The 15659-nt window shown below is 43.7% G+C and overlaps 1 protein-coding gene across 2 annotated transcripts; it reads left to right on the top strand.

Annotated features, from left to right (window-relative positions):
• The first annotated feature begins 5650 nt into the window (after positions 1–5650).
• On the top strand, positions 5651–8550 carry LOC123181071 (NADH-ubiquinone oxidoreductase chain 5-like). Of its 2 annotated transcripts, XM_044593284.1 has the most exons (2): positions 5651–5894; positions 6757–8014. In XM_044593284.1, exons 1-2 carry the CDS (start codon positions 5666–5668, stop codon positions 7977–7979), a joined length of 1452 nt encoding a protein of 483 aa, XP_044449219.1. In that variant the 5' UTR covers positions 5651–5665; the 3' UTR covers positions 7980–8014. The 2 variants fall into 2 exon arrangements, with proteins under 2 accessions (XP_044449219.1, XP_044449220.1); XM_044593285.1 differs by lacking the exon at positions 5651–5894 and having other exon boundaries at positions 5994–8550.
• The last annotated feature ends 7109 nt before the right edge of the window (positions 8551–15659 follow it).

Genomic DNA, 15659 nt, shown 5'->3' with positions numbered 1-15659 from the left:
CTAGAATGGTTGGTACAAAGCCCTCCGCCCTTTCATACTTTTGGAGAACTTCCTGCGGTAAAAGAGACAAAAAGCTAAAAAAAACCTCTCCTAACTATGAAGGAAGTTTCATAGAGATAGGTGTGGGAAATCAGTTCTTCATTTGAAGAGTTAGTTGGCTGGCCTACCGGCCCGCAGATGTAGAGAGGCTTTTATCGCCAACTGAACTGCGTAACCAAAGCGATTCCTTCTTGGTGGAGATAGGTGGGTCCTGGTCCAACCTAAGGCAGTTCGAACCTGACGGGTCGTTCGTTCGTGTGGAGAATCTCTCTCCTTACTCAGGATTTCTTTATCTTTGAGGCGAGGCATATTCATATGTCGAAGAAGGGGGAAGTGTCTCCATTTACGCTCATAGAACCTGGAAAAAAGAATATACCGTCGTTTAAGGACCAAGGATGCGATGTGAGAAGCGTAGGTCGGAGTAGCAGGAGTATGCGACAAGCAGTTGCATGTTTGATGTGGGTCTGTAACGAGATGAATTAGAACACTTGGAATCCTCACGGATATAGCTGCCACGAGGGCTCTTTCCCACTTAATAGATTCATTCCTTCGTTACGGCGGTTGAGGGTACCTGCCGTTCAGAGATGCTATCAGAGTAGGAAAGTTAGCCAAGTTATCCTGCCTAGTTTAGATAAAGCACCCCGATCATACCAGACGCAACCCGATCATTGTATACATAACATAGTGGAATTTGAGTAAATTCTCTCTGCCTTTCCCATTTCCAATTCAAAAACCACTAGGCATAGAAGGAAATCTTTCCCGGTGGAAGGTTCTCAGTAATCAGCAGTGGGAATAAGCCCTTCCAGTCTTTTTCGCCTAAGAAGGTTTTGGAGGAGGAACCTATGGGAACGGCAGTCCTGCATCGAGATTATTAGTTGCTTACCGCTGCACATTTTATCAAGATCAACCTGTGGGAATAGCCGTCCCTTCCTTACCAAAGAAAGAAAAAAGGAATGACGCGGTCTGGTTTACAAGTAAGAAAGAAATAGGATAAGGGTAAAGGTGACGTTTTAGCTCTTCGTTCCGCTCTTGGTTTACAGGCTTTGTTAACCGGACCGGAAAAGGGGGCATTTTCTGGGTAGGTTTCCCTATTAAGTCAGCACCGGGTCAAGATTGGAGACCCACCACAAGCAGAGAACAAAAAGCCTAAGAGTGGTGACCAACCATCTGCAAAAGGAGTAACAGAGCAAAGCGGAGAAGAGAAGGGGGAAGAAAAAAGGTTCCTAACTCATTGGATAGCTTAATCTATTGGTCAGGGATCCCATCTTTACTTTATTTAGGTGCCTAGACTTTTCGGGGCATAGGGTAGATTTCACAGTCCTTTAAGTGAATACGCCTTCTCTTTATGTATAGAGCTCTTAAAGAATGGATCAGCTCCTAGCGAAAAAGTCCAAGGTCTGAATACCAAGAGCGGTCAAACACAGTGATCGGTCCCGGTCAATGGGTAGAAAAGCCCGCCCTATAATCTGAAGTAGTCTTCGACTAGGTATATAAAATGGATAAAAAGAAAGAAGGGGAGGAGAGGAGATAGATGCATTTCACTAGGCGTATATGATATTGGAAAGAATGGAATCGAGTAAGCTTAGGCCAACCGATAAGTCATCTTTGTGTAACTTCCCATATGCCTACTTCTAAGCTAAAGTAAGGAAATAGGGTGAGATAAGCAAGAATGAGCCGAACGAAGACGTAAGGTTTGTTTAGATGTAGTCTTTGTGCTTTTCAAGTTGCTTCTTGCGAAATCAACTAAGTTCGAAAAAGCCATGCCCAGGTTTCCGGGAGTTTAGATAAGATATGTCAGCTGTTGGAGGATCAATATTATCCGGGGGATCCATATATTATGAGGGAGTATAGAGAGGGGGTCTAGAGATAGTACAGTCTGTAGTGAACCTATTCATTAAATGTACTTTTCCCTTACCTCTCATCAGCTTCCCTTTCCCTCGCCGGTGCAGTGCCATCTGGATACCTCATAAATAAATCAAGCAGGCCGGCTAGTAAGCGATCCCGAGGGGCTATCTTCTCTCCCATGCTGGTGCCTTTCTTAACTCAAGTATAAAGTGGAAATTAAAGCCAAAATCCGGGGTGATAAAATTCCATTTGAATCTTGAGATCCAAGAAGAAGGATAGCTTCATGAGTTCGTTCTGACTCCTAGCTTAGCTGGAAAGCTTTTGCTTGTATCTGGAAGTGGGTGTAACATCCATCATACTCAAACAGAAGAAGGTTTGCTTATCTAGCTCCAAGGCAGTTATAATCATTTACAGAACTAGGGTTTGCACCTACTGAGGAGGAGAAAGGGCCGACGACCCATACTAGAACTCCAAGATAAGATCTTTCAGTCGATCAGACGGCCGAGGCCTTTAATAAGGTCCGGCTGTGCCAACGAGTTCTTCTAGTTATGAATCGCCGTAGGGAGGTAGCATTACATTTTTATTAGCAAAATAGAGCTCCTCATAGAAAAGAATGGCGAAGAAAGTGTTAGAGTACTTTCTTTCTGTTCAGTCCTGGAACTTATTCTTTTTCGATCGACCTATCAACAGTAGCGATCATACCCCGTCGAGCGAGTTAGGAGCTGCTCACAAAGAAGGACTCGAAACTTGCAGATAATGAATATAAAGATGAAAGATTGAATGCTTTATCAGAGATAGATTTTGACTTGGGCTTGAACAAAGCCATTCTTCGCCTTTCTTCGCTAGTTCGCTTAAGTACATAGGTTATGGCAATACAACATTCTATCTTTTGCTTAGGCTTGAAACACTTCTTTTCTTATTATCTTTTTTATTTTCTTTCGCCCTAGGCAATCTCTTTGCTTGCTGACATAAACTTTCAACATAGATCAAGTTGTTTTTTAGGAGTTTTACCTCTTCTTACTTCTTGACATCAGAAAGACAAGCGCTTACCTCCTTCCTAGCAACCTACATATCTGTCTGCTCAAAGCACATTCGGAGTATAGTTGACTATTCCTCCTTTACGTATCTCAGCCAAAGCCTACTTTATTCTCTGCAAGCTAGGTAGTTAAGGAATTAAGTAACTAATTTAGACTGATTGGTGGCAGGCTCCGACGAAAGCTTATGGATTCAGCACTTTGCTATAAGAAAGAAGCAAGGTTGTCCGACAAAACTAGAGTTTTAAGTAAGCAAGAGATTGATTGCGTGGTAGGAAAGAAAGGAAACTACCAAGCGAGGGATTGTTTGCATATTATATACTTATTAACTTCCTGTCAGTAAAGTACTAGTTTTTTAGTTAGTAGTGTGCAATACTGTTTAAGAAATGCATGCAATCTGAGACTTCAAAAAACGTATACTTGAGTCAAACTACACTAGAATAGTCAGTGAAAAACTACACTGAATTATAAAGGTCTTTTCCTTGAAAGAATAGGTTTTTTTGCATCAAGAGGCTGTGAGGAAATAAGTAACATAGTTAATGAGGAGGGGGTATGCATCTTATCATCTTCTATTCGAGAATAATAAACGATCGAGAAAGTAAGCAGCAGGCACGAGTAGACCGACTGATAGCAACGGGGAATCAACGCCCGACCCGGCTCTTTTGTCCTTTTGTTCGCAGAAGGGAGATCCTGTGCGCTAGCTATATCTGTTATGGATGGAGCCCTCACTCAACCGACTTGCTACCTGGAAATCCCCAATGCACCAATGTACCAAAGGCACTGTACTTTGAATAGGAAACACTTCCCTACTTCACTTCCTAATTAATAAAGTAGGAGGTATTCGAGTACGGAGGTACTAGACCGTGATTCTGGTCCTGATGCGGACACACCTGTCGACAACAGAGAAGGGATTCAATTGAGAGCGGATAGCAAGATCGAATGAATGGATACTCTGAGATAGAACGATAAAAAGAAAATTTGATTAATCCTACAAAAGCCTTACAAGGCAGGTAAACTTTATGCAGTATCTGCTACAAAAAGAAGGTTAGAGAACTGGTTCCATCTACGTTATCCTTGGGCATGAATAACATGCTTCTTTCTCAATTTATAGGAATCGTTAACCGCAACTCTCCTTTTCAGGCTTGGATTGGTTTTTTGATGCAGTAGAGAAGCCGTTTCCTTTGAACTTGGTCCATCGGACAGATATAGACATGGAGAAGCTTTTCAATGTCAATCTTTCACTACTTTGTTTGGACCTTGCTTCTTCACTTAATGCTTGCTTTCCGTCTTGCCTTTGCTGGGCCTACGATAGGCTGTACTCCAATACGAAATAAGATTGTACATGAAGGTTGGTGAAAAGCAAAAGAAGCAATTGGTTCTCAAATGCCGTGACGTCACCTAGCTTTATTCTATATTTCTCATTCTATTGGTATGTATAGTGTCTTTCATCTGCTTTTTCATTCATTCTGCCCACAGCCGTTAGGTATTATGACAAAAGGAACCAGCATGTTGCTGCTGAATCTACAGATAGAGAAGAGGGCACGTATCTTTTTCTAGAAGCCGGTCTATGTTCTTATTCTTAATCGAATTCTAAAGAAACGTCAGTTTCAAATCACTTCCATTGGGCTGAGCGGGTCATATATGCCTTTTGGCTTTCACCTATGTTATGTATTCTCTCACAATCACTCCTAGCAATAAGTGAAAAGGCGGCCATCGATACTGTCCCAACACCTCCTCTTCTGTGTCTACTTCTCCATTCTAATTTCTGACTGGTTCACGCCTGCTTGTGTATTGGTTATAACCTCTGTACTGTATTTTGTTTGGCTTAAATTGCCAAATGGCGAGACCAGACCCCATGAAGCTTCTAAGTCTGATGTTGATTTGCAAGAATCAGATTTACCAACGGGAAGAACGCTTAGTGTATCCGCGGTGGCTGAATCTTAGGAAACTCGCCTTGTCCGAACAAAAGCGGGAGGTAGGTAGGTGGTAGTTAGAAGGATTCCTTCGGGGAGCTGCTTCTTCCTCTGGATTCAATCTCAATGACTGCTAGGATTTCTTTCTACTTCTATTTGTGGCATATAGAATTTTACGATAGATGAAGCGAAGAAGGAACAAGGCTTGAAGGCGGATTAGCAAGGGAATGAATCTGATGAAGCTGTTCCTCCGCTAGAATAAGGGGGGCATGATCGCTGATTTGACCGGGCAGACCAGATGAGCGAGATTGATTGAAAGCGCTGTGCCAACTTGCGTACAAGATTTTTAGACTCTAGTAAATCCTCTTCACAAGTTATTTCATACAGGCTATTCAAGGTCTATTGGCTTTATTGCTTATGTGGTACTTCGACCGCGAAGCCTCGCTTATGCACCGAGAAAGATCGTAGATAGGAAAGATCTGTTATGCACCAACGACGCCCCCTTCTCTTTACCTTTATCGTCTCATACCTCAGTCCATTGCTGGCTTGAATGCTGTCTCTCTTCTTCTTTGCTCGCGAGAGTGAATAAGAGGACGACCCACCGGGGGGAGGATGGAATGAGTCGGCAAGGGGATCAACCATCTTCTTTCAGTAAAGGCCCACACATTATCCTTATTATTGGGATAAAAGGACTCTGAAGAAGGAAACTCTCTTCCCGTCTTGCGTAACTGACCACTGGAAATCAAGTCGAAAGTGCTTATATGCTTAACACGTTTTTGTCTCAATGACAGGCCGCTTGAACATTGTCTGATTTTTTTTAAGAGACTCGATCTTATGTATCTACTTATTGTCTTTTTGCCTTTGCTCGGTAGTTCCGTAGCCGGTTTTTTCGGACGTTTTCTAGGATCTGAAGGAACCGCTATAATGACCACCATGTGCGTTTCATTTTCTTTGATCTTATCTTTGATTGCTTTTTATGAAGTCGCACTGGGAGCTAGTTCTTGCTATCTCAGAATAGCTCCATGGATCTCATCGGAAATGTTTGATGCTTCTTGGGGCTTCTTTGGCGACCGTGAAGTCACTGGATGAATTGCCGAGTAGATAGATCAGATCCGGACGCTGCAGTTGTTCCGCGGTGATACGGACTCGACCCGCTCCTACCCACCCTGGGGTATCATAGCGTGTCGGGAATCGAGGGGGGACATACTGGACGTAACTACTCCCGTCGGTTGGGGGCTCTGCCGCCCTGCCTTTCGATCGATACACAGTTGAGGAGGCCGATCACGAACGTGACAGGTGTGGGAGCGATCCTGGGAAGGCAAGGCTAAGACGGCGCCTTGCATATGGGTAGCAAGAGGGCGCTTATGCCCCGACGGTGGGGCCTTATGGGGAAGGGCCCAGCCCAATAGGGACAGCACACCCCCCACTTTAAGCGCATCTCTGTATCGACTGAATAACTCTATCTAAGGGTGACGTCGGTGGAACCGGTGAACCACGCGAGCTGGTTAGATGCGTGGGGCAGAGGGCTCGTAGTACCCCCCTTTTCTTGATCCAGCCTTTTCTTCGCTTCGGTAGTTAATCACCTAAAATCCAAGGGAGGCTGACCTGCACGCCATACCTATACCCATACAGTGCCAGGCAGGCGGTGGACTCATTTTTGGATTAGGGAAGGGAAGAAGGGGCCTAAGCACGGCAGATGCCGTACACTTGAGTGGCAAAGGAAAGCGAGACCGTACTTCTTTTGCCAGGCCTGTTCTTACATAAGGTTCCCGCAGAAGATCAAGTTGGTGAGCCGTGTGATGGGAAACCTTCCCGCACGGTTCGGAGAGCACTGAAGACGAATGAGAGGTTCACCACCACATCATTGCAAGGGGAGCTCGCTCGATTCGCAGATTGGCCTGACTCGTAATTCACTTTTGACTCTGTGTTCGATAGCCTGACCGTAGTGATGTTAATTGTGGTTACATTCATAAGTAGCTTGGTCCATCTTTATTCCATTTCATATATGTCTGAGGATCCGCATAGCCCTCGATTTATGTGTTATTTATCCATTTTTACTTTTTTTATGCTAATGTTGGTGACTGGAGATAACTTTCTTCAATTATTCCTGGGATGGGAGGGAGTAGGTCTTGCTTCATATTTGTTAATTCATTTCTGGTTTACACGACTTCAGGCGGATAAAGCTGCTATAAAAGCTATGCTTGTCAATCGAGTAGGTGATTTTGGATTAGCTCTTGGGATTTTTGGTTGTTTTACTCTCTTTCAAACAGTAGACTATTCAACCATTTTTGCTTGTGCTAGTGCTCCCAGAAATGAATGGATTTTTTGCAATATGAGATTGAATGCCATAACTCTGATTTGTATTTTACTTTTTATTGGTGCTGTTGGGAAATCTGCACAGATAGGATTGCATACTTGGTTACCCGATGCAATGGAGGGTCCCACTCCAGTATCTGCTTTGATTCATGCAGCTACTATGGTCACTGCTGGCGTTTTCATGATAGCAAGGTGCTCCCCTTTATTTGAATACTCACCTACGGCTTTGATTGTTATTACTTTTGCAGGAGCTATGACGTCATTCCTTGCGGCAACCACTGGAATATTACAGAACAATCTAAAGAGGGTCATAGCTTATTCAACTTGCAGTCAATTAGGCTATATGATCTTTGCTTGCGGCATCTCTAACTATTCGGTTAGCGTCTTTCACTTAATGAATCACGCGTTTTTCAAAGCATTACTCTTCCTGAGTGCGGGTTCGGTGATTCATGCCATGTCGGATGAGCAAGATATGCGGAAGATGGGGGGGCTTGCCTCCTCCTTTCCTTTGACCTATGCCATGATGCTCATGGGCAGCTTATCTCTTATTGGATTTCCTTTTCTAACAGGATTTTATTCTAAAGATGTGATCTTAGAGCTCGCTTACACAAAGTATACCATCAGTGGGAACTTTGCTTTCTGGTTGGGAAGTGTCTCTGTCCTTTTCACTTCTTATTACTCCTTTCGTTTACTATTTCTAACATTTCTAGTACCAACTAATTCATTCGGGCGAGACAGATTACGATGTCATGATGCGCCCATTCCTATGGCCATTCCTTTAATACTTTTGGCTCTCGGGAGTCTCTTTGTAGGATACTTGGCCAAAGTGTGACCTGTTAGCCCATAAGTCAGTACTGTGATGAAGCGGCTGTTGCTCACCCGATACGATTGTACGAGGTCACAATTTACCCAACACGATCATCCGGGGTGAACAAGAATTGGGGATCGGATGCGGGCGAAATTCCCGCCAATGGCTGAGATGTTCAGTCGACTCCCTCCCCCTTTGTGGGGGTCTGGACCCCTACGAGTGAGCAGAAAAGGGAGGAGGAAAGAGGCCCTGGTGAACCGTCATAATAAGTGAACAAGTGTAAGCTTTGCTGCCCGACAGTATGGAGTACTGACCACACCGAGGGACAGGCCCTGAAGCGAAGGACAGGAACGAGCGGAATCAATGTGTTCCAATTTCTGGCCTTGCACCGACCATCCAACGGACCATGGACTAAACGGCCACTGCCTGAAAGGACTATGCTATGTCCAGGGGACCGCTGCCCTCCACAAGGTACATCTTGCGCCTATGGGCCGCTATAACTATCCAAGAAGACACTCGAAAAAGGAAGGATAAACAAACCTACCCGGTGGACTGCCGAGCTACAAGTCCTACAACACAGGAGCGGGATTCTCTAAAAAGCCAAGGTCTTAGGTGGCCAAGAGGGCCCACTTGGAGACTTGGGATCTCAGCAAGAAATGTGAAGGTTGTTTAAAGCCGGCCGATAGGAGAAAGAGAATCCAAAAGTTTTGTTCTGATCTGAGTAGGCTCAACATAGGGAATACCCTAACCCTGGGAACCGGGGCATATAAATCCGCTTATGGCATTCACCCAAGCATACAGAGACAGATGGAATGAAAGAAAGAAAAAGTAGCTCCGCAGCTCGCCCAGAAGAAGAAAGACCCGCCGCTAACGATTTGGAAATCCCTGGTGGGCTGGGCCTGAAAGACAAGTGTGTGTGGATTTCCACATCCTCGTCTTTACTTTAAGACACAACTCTTCTCTTTCTCGGTCAAATGACTTGCGATAGTCTACCTTGAGTAGGACCATAGGGATCTTATGTTTGTGGCGAAAGATAAGTGGTTCTGTCACAACCAAGAAAGTTTCTATGAGTGAGCGACCCTTGATAAACGCCGATTGATACGTGTCAATGTCAATAAGTGGATGAGTGTTGTTAAAGACAATGTTTGTTCCTCTTCTTTGAAACGATTTTCATGAATCTCGAGATGATACTGATTGGCCTGAAATCCTCGACGGTGTTGGCATATTTTTTCTTTGGGAGGAGAGTGATGGATGCCTGGGTTAGCCTCCAAACATAAAGGCCATTGCTATGAAAGAGCTGCAAGAGAGAAAGCAGTTGCGGGTGGATGATGTCCCAGAAGGCTTGGATTGCACAGATTCTACCAGAGGATGTTGAGATGCTCCCATTGCAACTCACTGATGGAGAAGAACTGGAGAGCTCAGCTAGAGCTGGAGGAGGTGGTAGTACCTGTTCCCTACTGGTACCAGTGGTGGCTTGATCACTTCAAATTGGAGGGACTATTGGGCCAAATTCCCATACTGTAAAAAAAGTTATCTTTTCTGATATATTGGAGGTTTTGTGTGCAGAGGCCGCCAGGTTGAAGTTGGATGTTGCTTTTGTAGTTCCCAGTGAAGGATGATGCTGGGTCTATGATGCATTTTATTTGGATTTTGGCTGATAGTTTTCGATGAAGCCACAGATACTACTCTTGTCTGAGACCTGTTGGCTTCATCCAGAGGGAGATGTGTTCTAGGGTGCCAAAGTACTCTTCAGCTGAAGAACTCTCTTTGGGACAAGGGCATCATCAAAGCAAAGAAATCAGAAGAAGAAGCAGTCAGTAATGCAATGCGAGACAAGTGTCATGTAGCAAGGTGCCCGGAATCTATCGTATATCGTATATAGGGATTTTGGATTGCGATTTCCTTTTGGGGATTAGGCCGATTTGATGACGGGAATTTCCTTGTTTGTTGCAGCCTAAGATTGGGATTGGCCTACTCTTCTTCTATAACCGGGATCTTACGACTCTCGTGCTTAATAAGTTGGCACCTCGCATCCTGCCAAAACCTAATCCTCTTATTCTCTAGCTAGAGTTGGGCTCCTTAAGAAGATATGATACTTCTACTTTTGACACCCTTTTTTCCTATTTTCAAACTCAAATTGATAAAGCCACCTGGCGAGTAGGAATAGTTTCGAGTTTCTGGTCTGTTTTCTTTTGAGAATCAAACCTCTAATGGGTTTTTGCTACCAGGAGAAGGGAATGGCCATGTTGATGGGGTCTATCTAAATAGAGAGGAACCTACAGGGCTGATTACTCGATCACTCCATTGTGATGACAATCACACCCATATTCTTTATTATTTCTAAATATAGATAACTGCCATCTCCCGGCATAAGAAGGAGTGACCCTAACGACAGCCCCTATAATAGTAGACAACACGTTTTAAATCAGACTGGACTGAACGAAGAAAGATCTTTCCACACAAGAGTGGAAGGGATCCTTTAGAAATAGTTCTTAGCTCCAATCAAGCTTTCTCTGCTGTCTAGGATCGTTAGTGCTATAGTGGAGACACTTTTCTCAAATAAGAATGGTGGTCACATTCCCTTTCTGGTGGTAGTCATTGAGGATCTCAAAAGCAGGGATCGCAAAAACGTGTCAATAATGACAACGCTGGGCGAAAAGGCTAAAGAAGAAAAACCTGTAGATTTGAATGCCACTTTCTTTGCTAAGATAGCTAGATTTGGATGTCCATTCCATAAGGTATAGCTGCATCTGACACTGAGTAGAAGTTACTAGCAGGATAGACAGGAAGCTCTGAAGGATGTACAATGCTTGGAGGGACAGAAGTTTCAAGAGAAATGGTCTCTTTTGATGGGCATTTGTAGATGATGGTTGATACTGCAAACAATGCCTTCTTGACAGCTCTAGCATCACCAGTTATCTATTAAGCATAAAGATACATTCAAGATAACAATTAGCGGAATATAAGAAACAAAGAATAGATATTGAATAAAGAAAAAAAGAGCAGAGCCTCATAACCGTCCTAATAGAGATAATACCACGTTCGTCTTGTTCTTTACGCCGATCCAACTCGTGCTTTTTAGGATGGATTTCACACGGAATCAAGGGAGGTGCGGGATACGACCCATATCACATTCCTGTGCCATAGCTTGCAAAATCAAATAAATCTATCGAAGCTAGGGTGCCAGGCCTATAAGAATCAGAAGAACAATCCACACTAATGTAACCGTAAAGAAATGGCGGCTCTAACATAGATTTTTCTCAATATGTCATGTTGTTGAAAAATCCTGTGGTAGCATGGGATGATCGGCACTTTAGTTTTAGTTATTGATTTACGCATCACGCATTAACTAATATTTATGGGGCTGGAGACTTCGCTAAAGCATGCACATAAATAGATGAATGAGAGATTACAAGGCAAGGAGATACAGATCTGGGGGTTGACTCAGAACTTGTACATAGGTCAGCTCACTAATGCTTAATAACCAATAAATAGTCAATCAAGAGATATGCACCAGCAAACAACATTATACTGAAATAGTGTATTAGGCGGCAAATGGCACAGAAGAGTTTAGACGATAGATTCTCTACAACAGGTAGGGATCGGGGGTTATACGCTCTTTTCTATAAACAAAGTAGGCTTGTGATTGTCCGCATCCATCACTCAATCATGCAATTCAAAGAAATGGTTTACTTATCTTCTTCTAAAGGATGGAATTGCTAGATTGTCAGTAATATCAATTGAGGAAGAAGCTAGTCCCACTTAAATTCGAAAAGAAGACCTCTATTGTGACAGAAGATTCCTCGCCCACAGCATCTCACTTATTGATTGTGACATAGCTCTCTATCTCCGCTCATAAGAAGATAGTGTTTCATTCACTCGCTCTAGAAACCATAGGAGCTACTATTCCCAAGTTTATTAAGAATGGGCACTCACTGGATTCAGGCTTCCACCGTTCTAGCTTCTCTTCGTAGTTCACTAGAATGTATCGAGCATGTTTATCCGGATCAGGAGGCTTTACATAAATTGCTACGATTGCCAAGTCGAAAAAGAACTAGGCATGAAAGTGAAAGTGGAAAGAGAAGGGAGCGTGATTTGTTTCAAGAATTGGATGCCCTTGTTAAGGAAATCTAGTATAAAAGGAGAAATTGGGCATATTTATAACTTTTGGTACCCAACCACCTGAACTGGGAATAATGGCTAAAGATTGAAGGTTCTAAGCCATGTATCAGAGCCGGTTATTTGAGTATCGATGCTGTTGGAGTCTAGCTTCCGACCAATCCACTTCACTTTGGAGGACATAACAGCTTAAGAAGAAATCGAGATCAGGCCCGTGGAAAGCACACACACGCTTGGGGAATGAATCCACTTTTTCATTCTCAATACTAGGGGGGGCTTCTCCGATCGATTGCTTTCACTGTTATTCCCCAGATTGGCGAAATGACCTTTCGTCTTGCTTCCGTAAAATAATAAAATGTGCTTTCGCCAGAAGAAGAAAAAAGAAGATAGCTCAGTAAATGGCATTCAAGTAAAGTCGAGAAAGAGGCCTTGCTTTCGCACAGGAAGGAAAGAATTGACTCGGGTAAGTAAGCCCTATTGGGGGATTAAGGGCTCGAGTACGATTAGAGCGCCTTTTTTTCTGCTGCGCAGGCTGACCATTTTAAATAGGGGGAAACAGGAGACTGTAGAAGATGAATATGGCTAGTCTACTGCTACTGTTTGATTGGCAATCCTTAGACTATAGGGATGAAGCAAAGGAGCATAACCTACCTGCAACTATGCTTTAAAGCAAAGAAATCTATCAAAATTCTCATTCCAGTCTGAGGGGATATCTGAAGCTACCGATCCGGGATCTCACTCAAATCCAAACCTAGCACTTTTGTATTTATTGCTTCTCCTTTTAGAAGGTCCGTAGCCGAGTAGAAGAGAAGAAAAGAGATTTCCTTATCTGCATGCCAGCTTTCATTCCTACTTTTGATGAAAGAAAGGTCAGTTGCTGCCGACAAGTCGACTAAACTTTCACAACTGTCACCTATCTTTAAGCACCTTCTAGGCCGCTTCCCAACCTAATGCATTCAAGTCCGCCTTCGGTACTGGTACTTCGGAATCAAGGGCCCAACAAGCGATATCATGAGTCTTTGGCCGAAGAACTCGCGGATAAGAAGGTTATTCCATAACTATATAAAATCCATAGTCACGCTCAGCATGTGAAAGCTTGTAAAAATGACATCCCCTGCGAAAACCAATAGGATTTGTTGGGCCATCGAACACTAGTTTCTGGTTTCTCAAGACCTTGAGGCAAGGGCAGTTACGCAACATTTTCTCAAGATTGAATGTGCATTTTTCCCGCATTTTTTCGATTCCACTTCTGTATAAGAAATTAGTGTCAAGGGATGGAGTTCCTGTTTCGTTAACTAAGTCTCGCGTTGTTTGCTTGAGGAAGGGACGGCCGTAGCTAAATTTCCATTGCTAATCTTACATGTTCCCACGAACAATAAAGAAAAGAAGAAAAGGCTATTCCTTAGACACAGAGGTGGGATTAAGGCGTCATGCGGAACTCCAACAACATAGACCAGATGACTTATTTATTGAAAATAGGTTTAGGAGCCTGATCCTGGAGCTGAGCAAGCATGGGTGCGATCCACATCGAGTGGAACTACTATAACTATATCTGTGGAAGGAAGGTGGAACCTTCACCGAATCATAGTTAGGTGGCACCCATTCCGCAGTGGGCCGATGTCACACTGCCGCTTCAATAGCTAGCGGGTAATAATCAGAAAGTGAATCATCAACCACTCATTTAGAAGCCGCTCATGCAACAACGTTTAAGTAAATCCTTCCGCCCTTATTTTCTTTAGTCTAGTTGTTGGAGGAAATGCGCCTTGAACACATTACGTATACTAGCTGAGCTTTGTCCCTAATCGTGACTAGTTGTTATTAGTTTCGATCAAATTTCCCCCCAGCCGGCAATGCCTCAGCTTCTCAAATTCTAGGAAGCTCTGAAAAAAAGTCATCATTATGAAAAGATACTAGCGCTACTAATAAGGGAAGCTACTTTTTTCTAAGAAAGGAATAAAGCAGAAAACTAAAGAAAGAATCTTAAGTGGGTCCCGCGAGTAGTTTGTCTTGTTTCAGTCCATACAAGAAGATACTTTCAGGGTTGCCCAAGAAGGGACGGGCCTATCTATTGGTGGTACTAGTTCCGCGGGAGGGGCAGGATTTCGGTGCCATCAGCATGGGTCCGACTATCGATCACAAGGGTCTAGATACGGGTCTCGAACGGAAAAGTATGCTACATATTGCTCTGCTCCAGTTCCCTCTGCTTACACCTGGTCAATTCGTTGATCGCCCCTTTTATTTCTGATTTTCAAAAGGGCCCCGCTCTCGTCTCTGCTGACGAAGCCTTTATCTCTGTCTCTGTTATCCTCGTACCTGCTGATCTCTTCGACTGATAGAGTCTATGCTATTGGTGAAGCTGGTTCTACCTCAACAACAGGATCTGCAAATGGATTTTCAACTAACAGCCTCTGCTTCAATTTGTGATGAAAGGTCGACTAGTTTTCACCGAATCTTCAATTACGCACCGGTAACTTTTTTCCATTTCCGAGGTCCAGAGGGGAAGACGAAGTACAGCCTAGTTCAGAGAGTCACGATTGAATCCAGGTTAATTCAGCAGCAGCTAGAGCAATACTCCGATATTGATTTGATTCTCCCCTACCCACCAAGGTAGAAGACTGCTTGATCCGCAAAAGAAGTATGCTTTATTTGCTTATAGAACAAAAGTATACGCTTTTTCAGGGAAAGATAGATGGAATAGGGCATTCGGCAGTTTGAAGAGGTAGCCTTTTTCAGTAGCAGTCTTGTAAGCAAGCGCCGTACGTTCAATCTATACTGGCGAGAGTCTTTCCTCTTATAAAGCCTGAGCGCGTTGCATGACTTAATGCCAGCTCTTTATCATACATCTTCTGTAGAACCAATAAATATAAGGGATATGTGTTAGCACATCTTGTTCGTGCTCTGCACCACGTTTTTCCTGTATACCGGCAGCTAGCATCCCATCAGTAACCTACGGGCGAGATTTCTTGAGGGGGGCTGGCCATGGTTTTTTAACCCACCCTTTCATTCACTTAAGACCCAAAGCAGAAAAGGTTTGCAATCCATATACTGGAATTTGGTTCCACCGAAGTACAAGGACTAAACTGGTCGACTCCACCGCAGGGTGCGAGATGTTGAGCTTCCTCGACGCCTACTCTGGGTATCAGCAAGTCTATATGGCTGAGGAAGACAAAGAAAAAACTAGTTTTATCGCCCCTTCCTTCTGCTACAAGCGGATGCCCTTCGGTTTGATAAATGCCGGCGCCACATTTAAGCGCCTAATGAGCCTCATCCTCAGGTCTCAGTTGGGTCGTAATGCAGAAGTGTACGTTGACGACACCGTCATCAAAAGCCGCTTGGCAGGGACTCACTCCAAAAACACCTCTTTTTTTGCATCTGCTGAGCAGAACCAATTACCAGATCCTACTTCTAAGCTCTATGCTCTACTTCGGCCTTGCTCTCACTTATGGGTAGGAAGGACAATAAGCAGGAATTCATGTTGGCTAACTATTCTATCCAGGCGGAAGTTGTTTTCATAGGAAAGACGGAAGGTTTTGCGCGTTGGTTGTATCGAATTTCCCTTTCTAATAGCATACACAAATAGATAAG

This window comes from Triticum aestivum, chromosome 1D (assembly GCF_018294505.1).
Source record: "Triticum aestivum cultivar Chinese Spring chromosome 1D, IWGSC CS RefSeq v2.1, whole genome shotgun sequence".
NCBI classification, from domain to species: Eukaryota; Viridiplantae; Streptophyta; class Magnoliopsida; order Poales; family Poaceae; genus Triticum; species Triticum aestivum.
The sequence above is the reverse complement of the archived record's forward strand: the minus strand, read 5'-3'. Positions and strand labels throughout refer to the sequence as shown.

Bases quoted from the DNA above. Each gene is read 5' to 3' on its own strand.
- LOC123181071 (XM_044593284.1), top strand. From the start codon at position 5,666: ATGTATCTACTTATTGTCTTTTTGCCTTTGCTCGGTAGTTCCGTAGCC. The intron at 5,895-6,756 runs TTGGCGACCGTG...CTTTTGACTCTG, and splicing joins TGATGCTTCTTGGGGCTTCT to TGTTCGATAGCCTGACCGTA.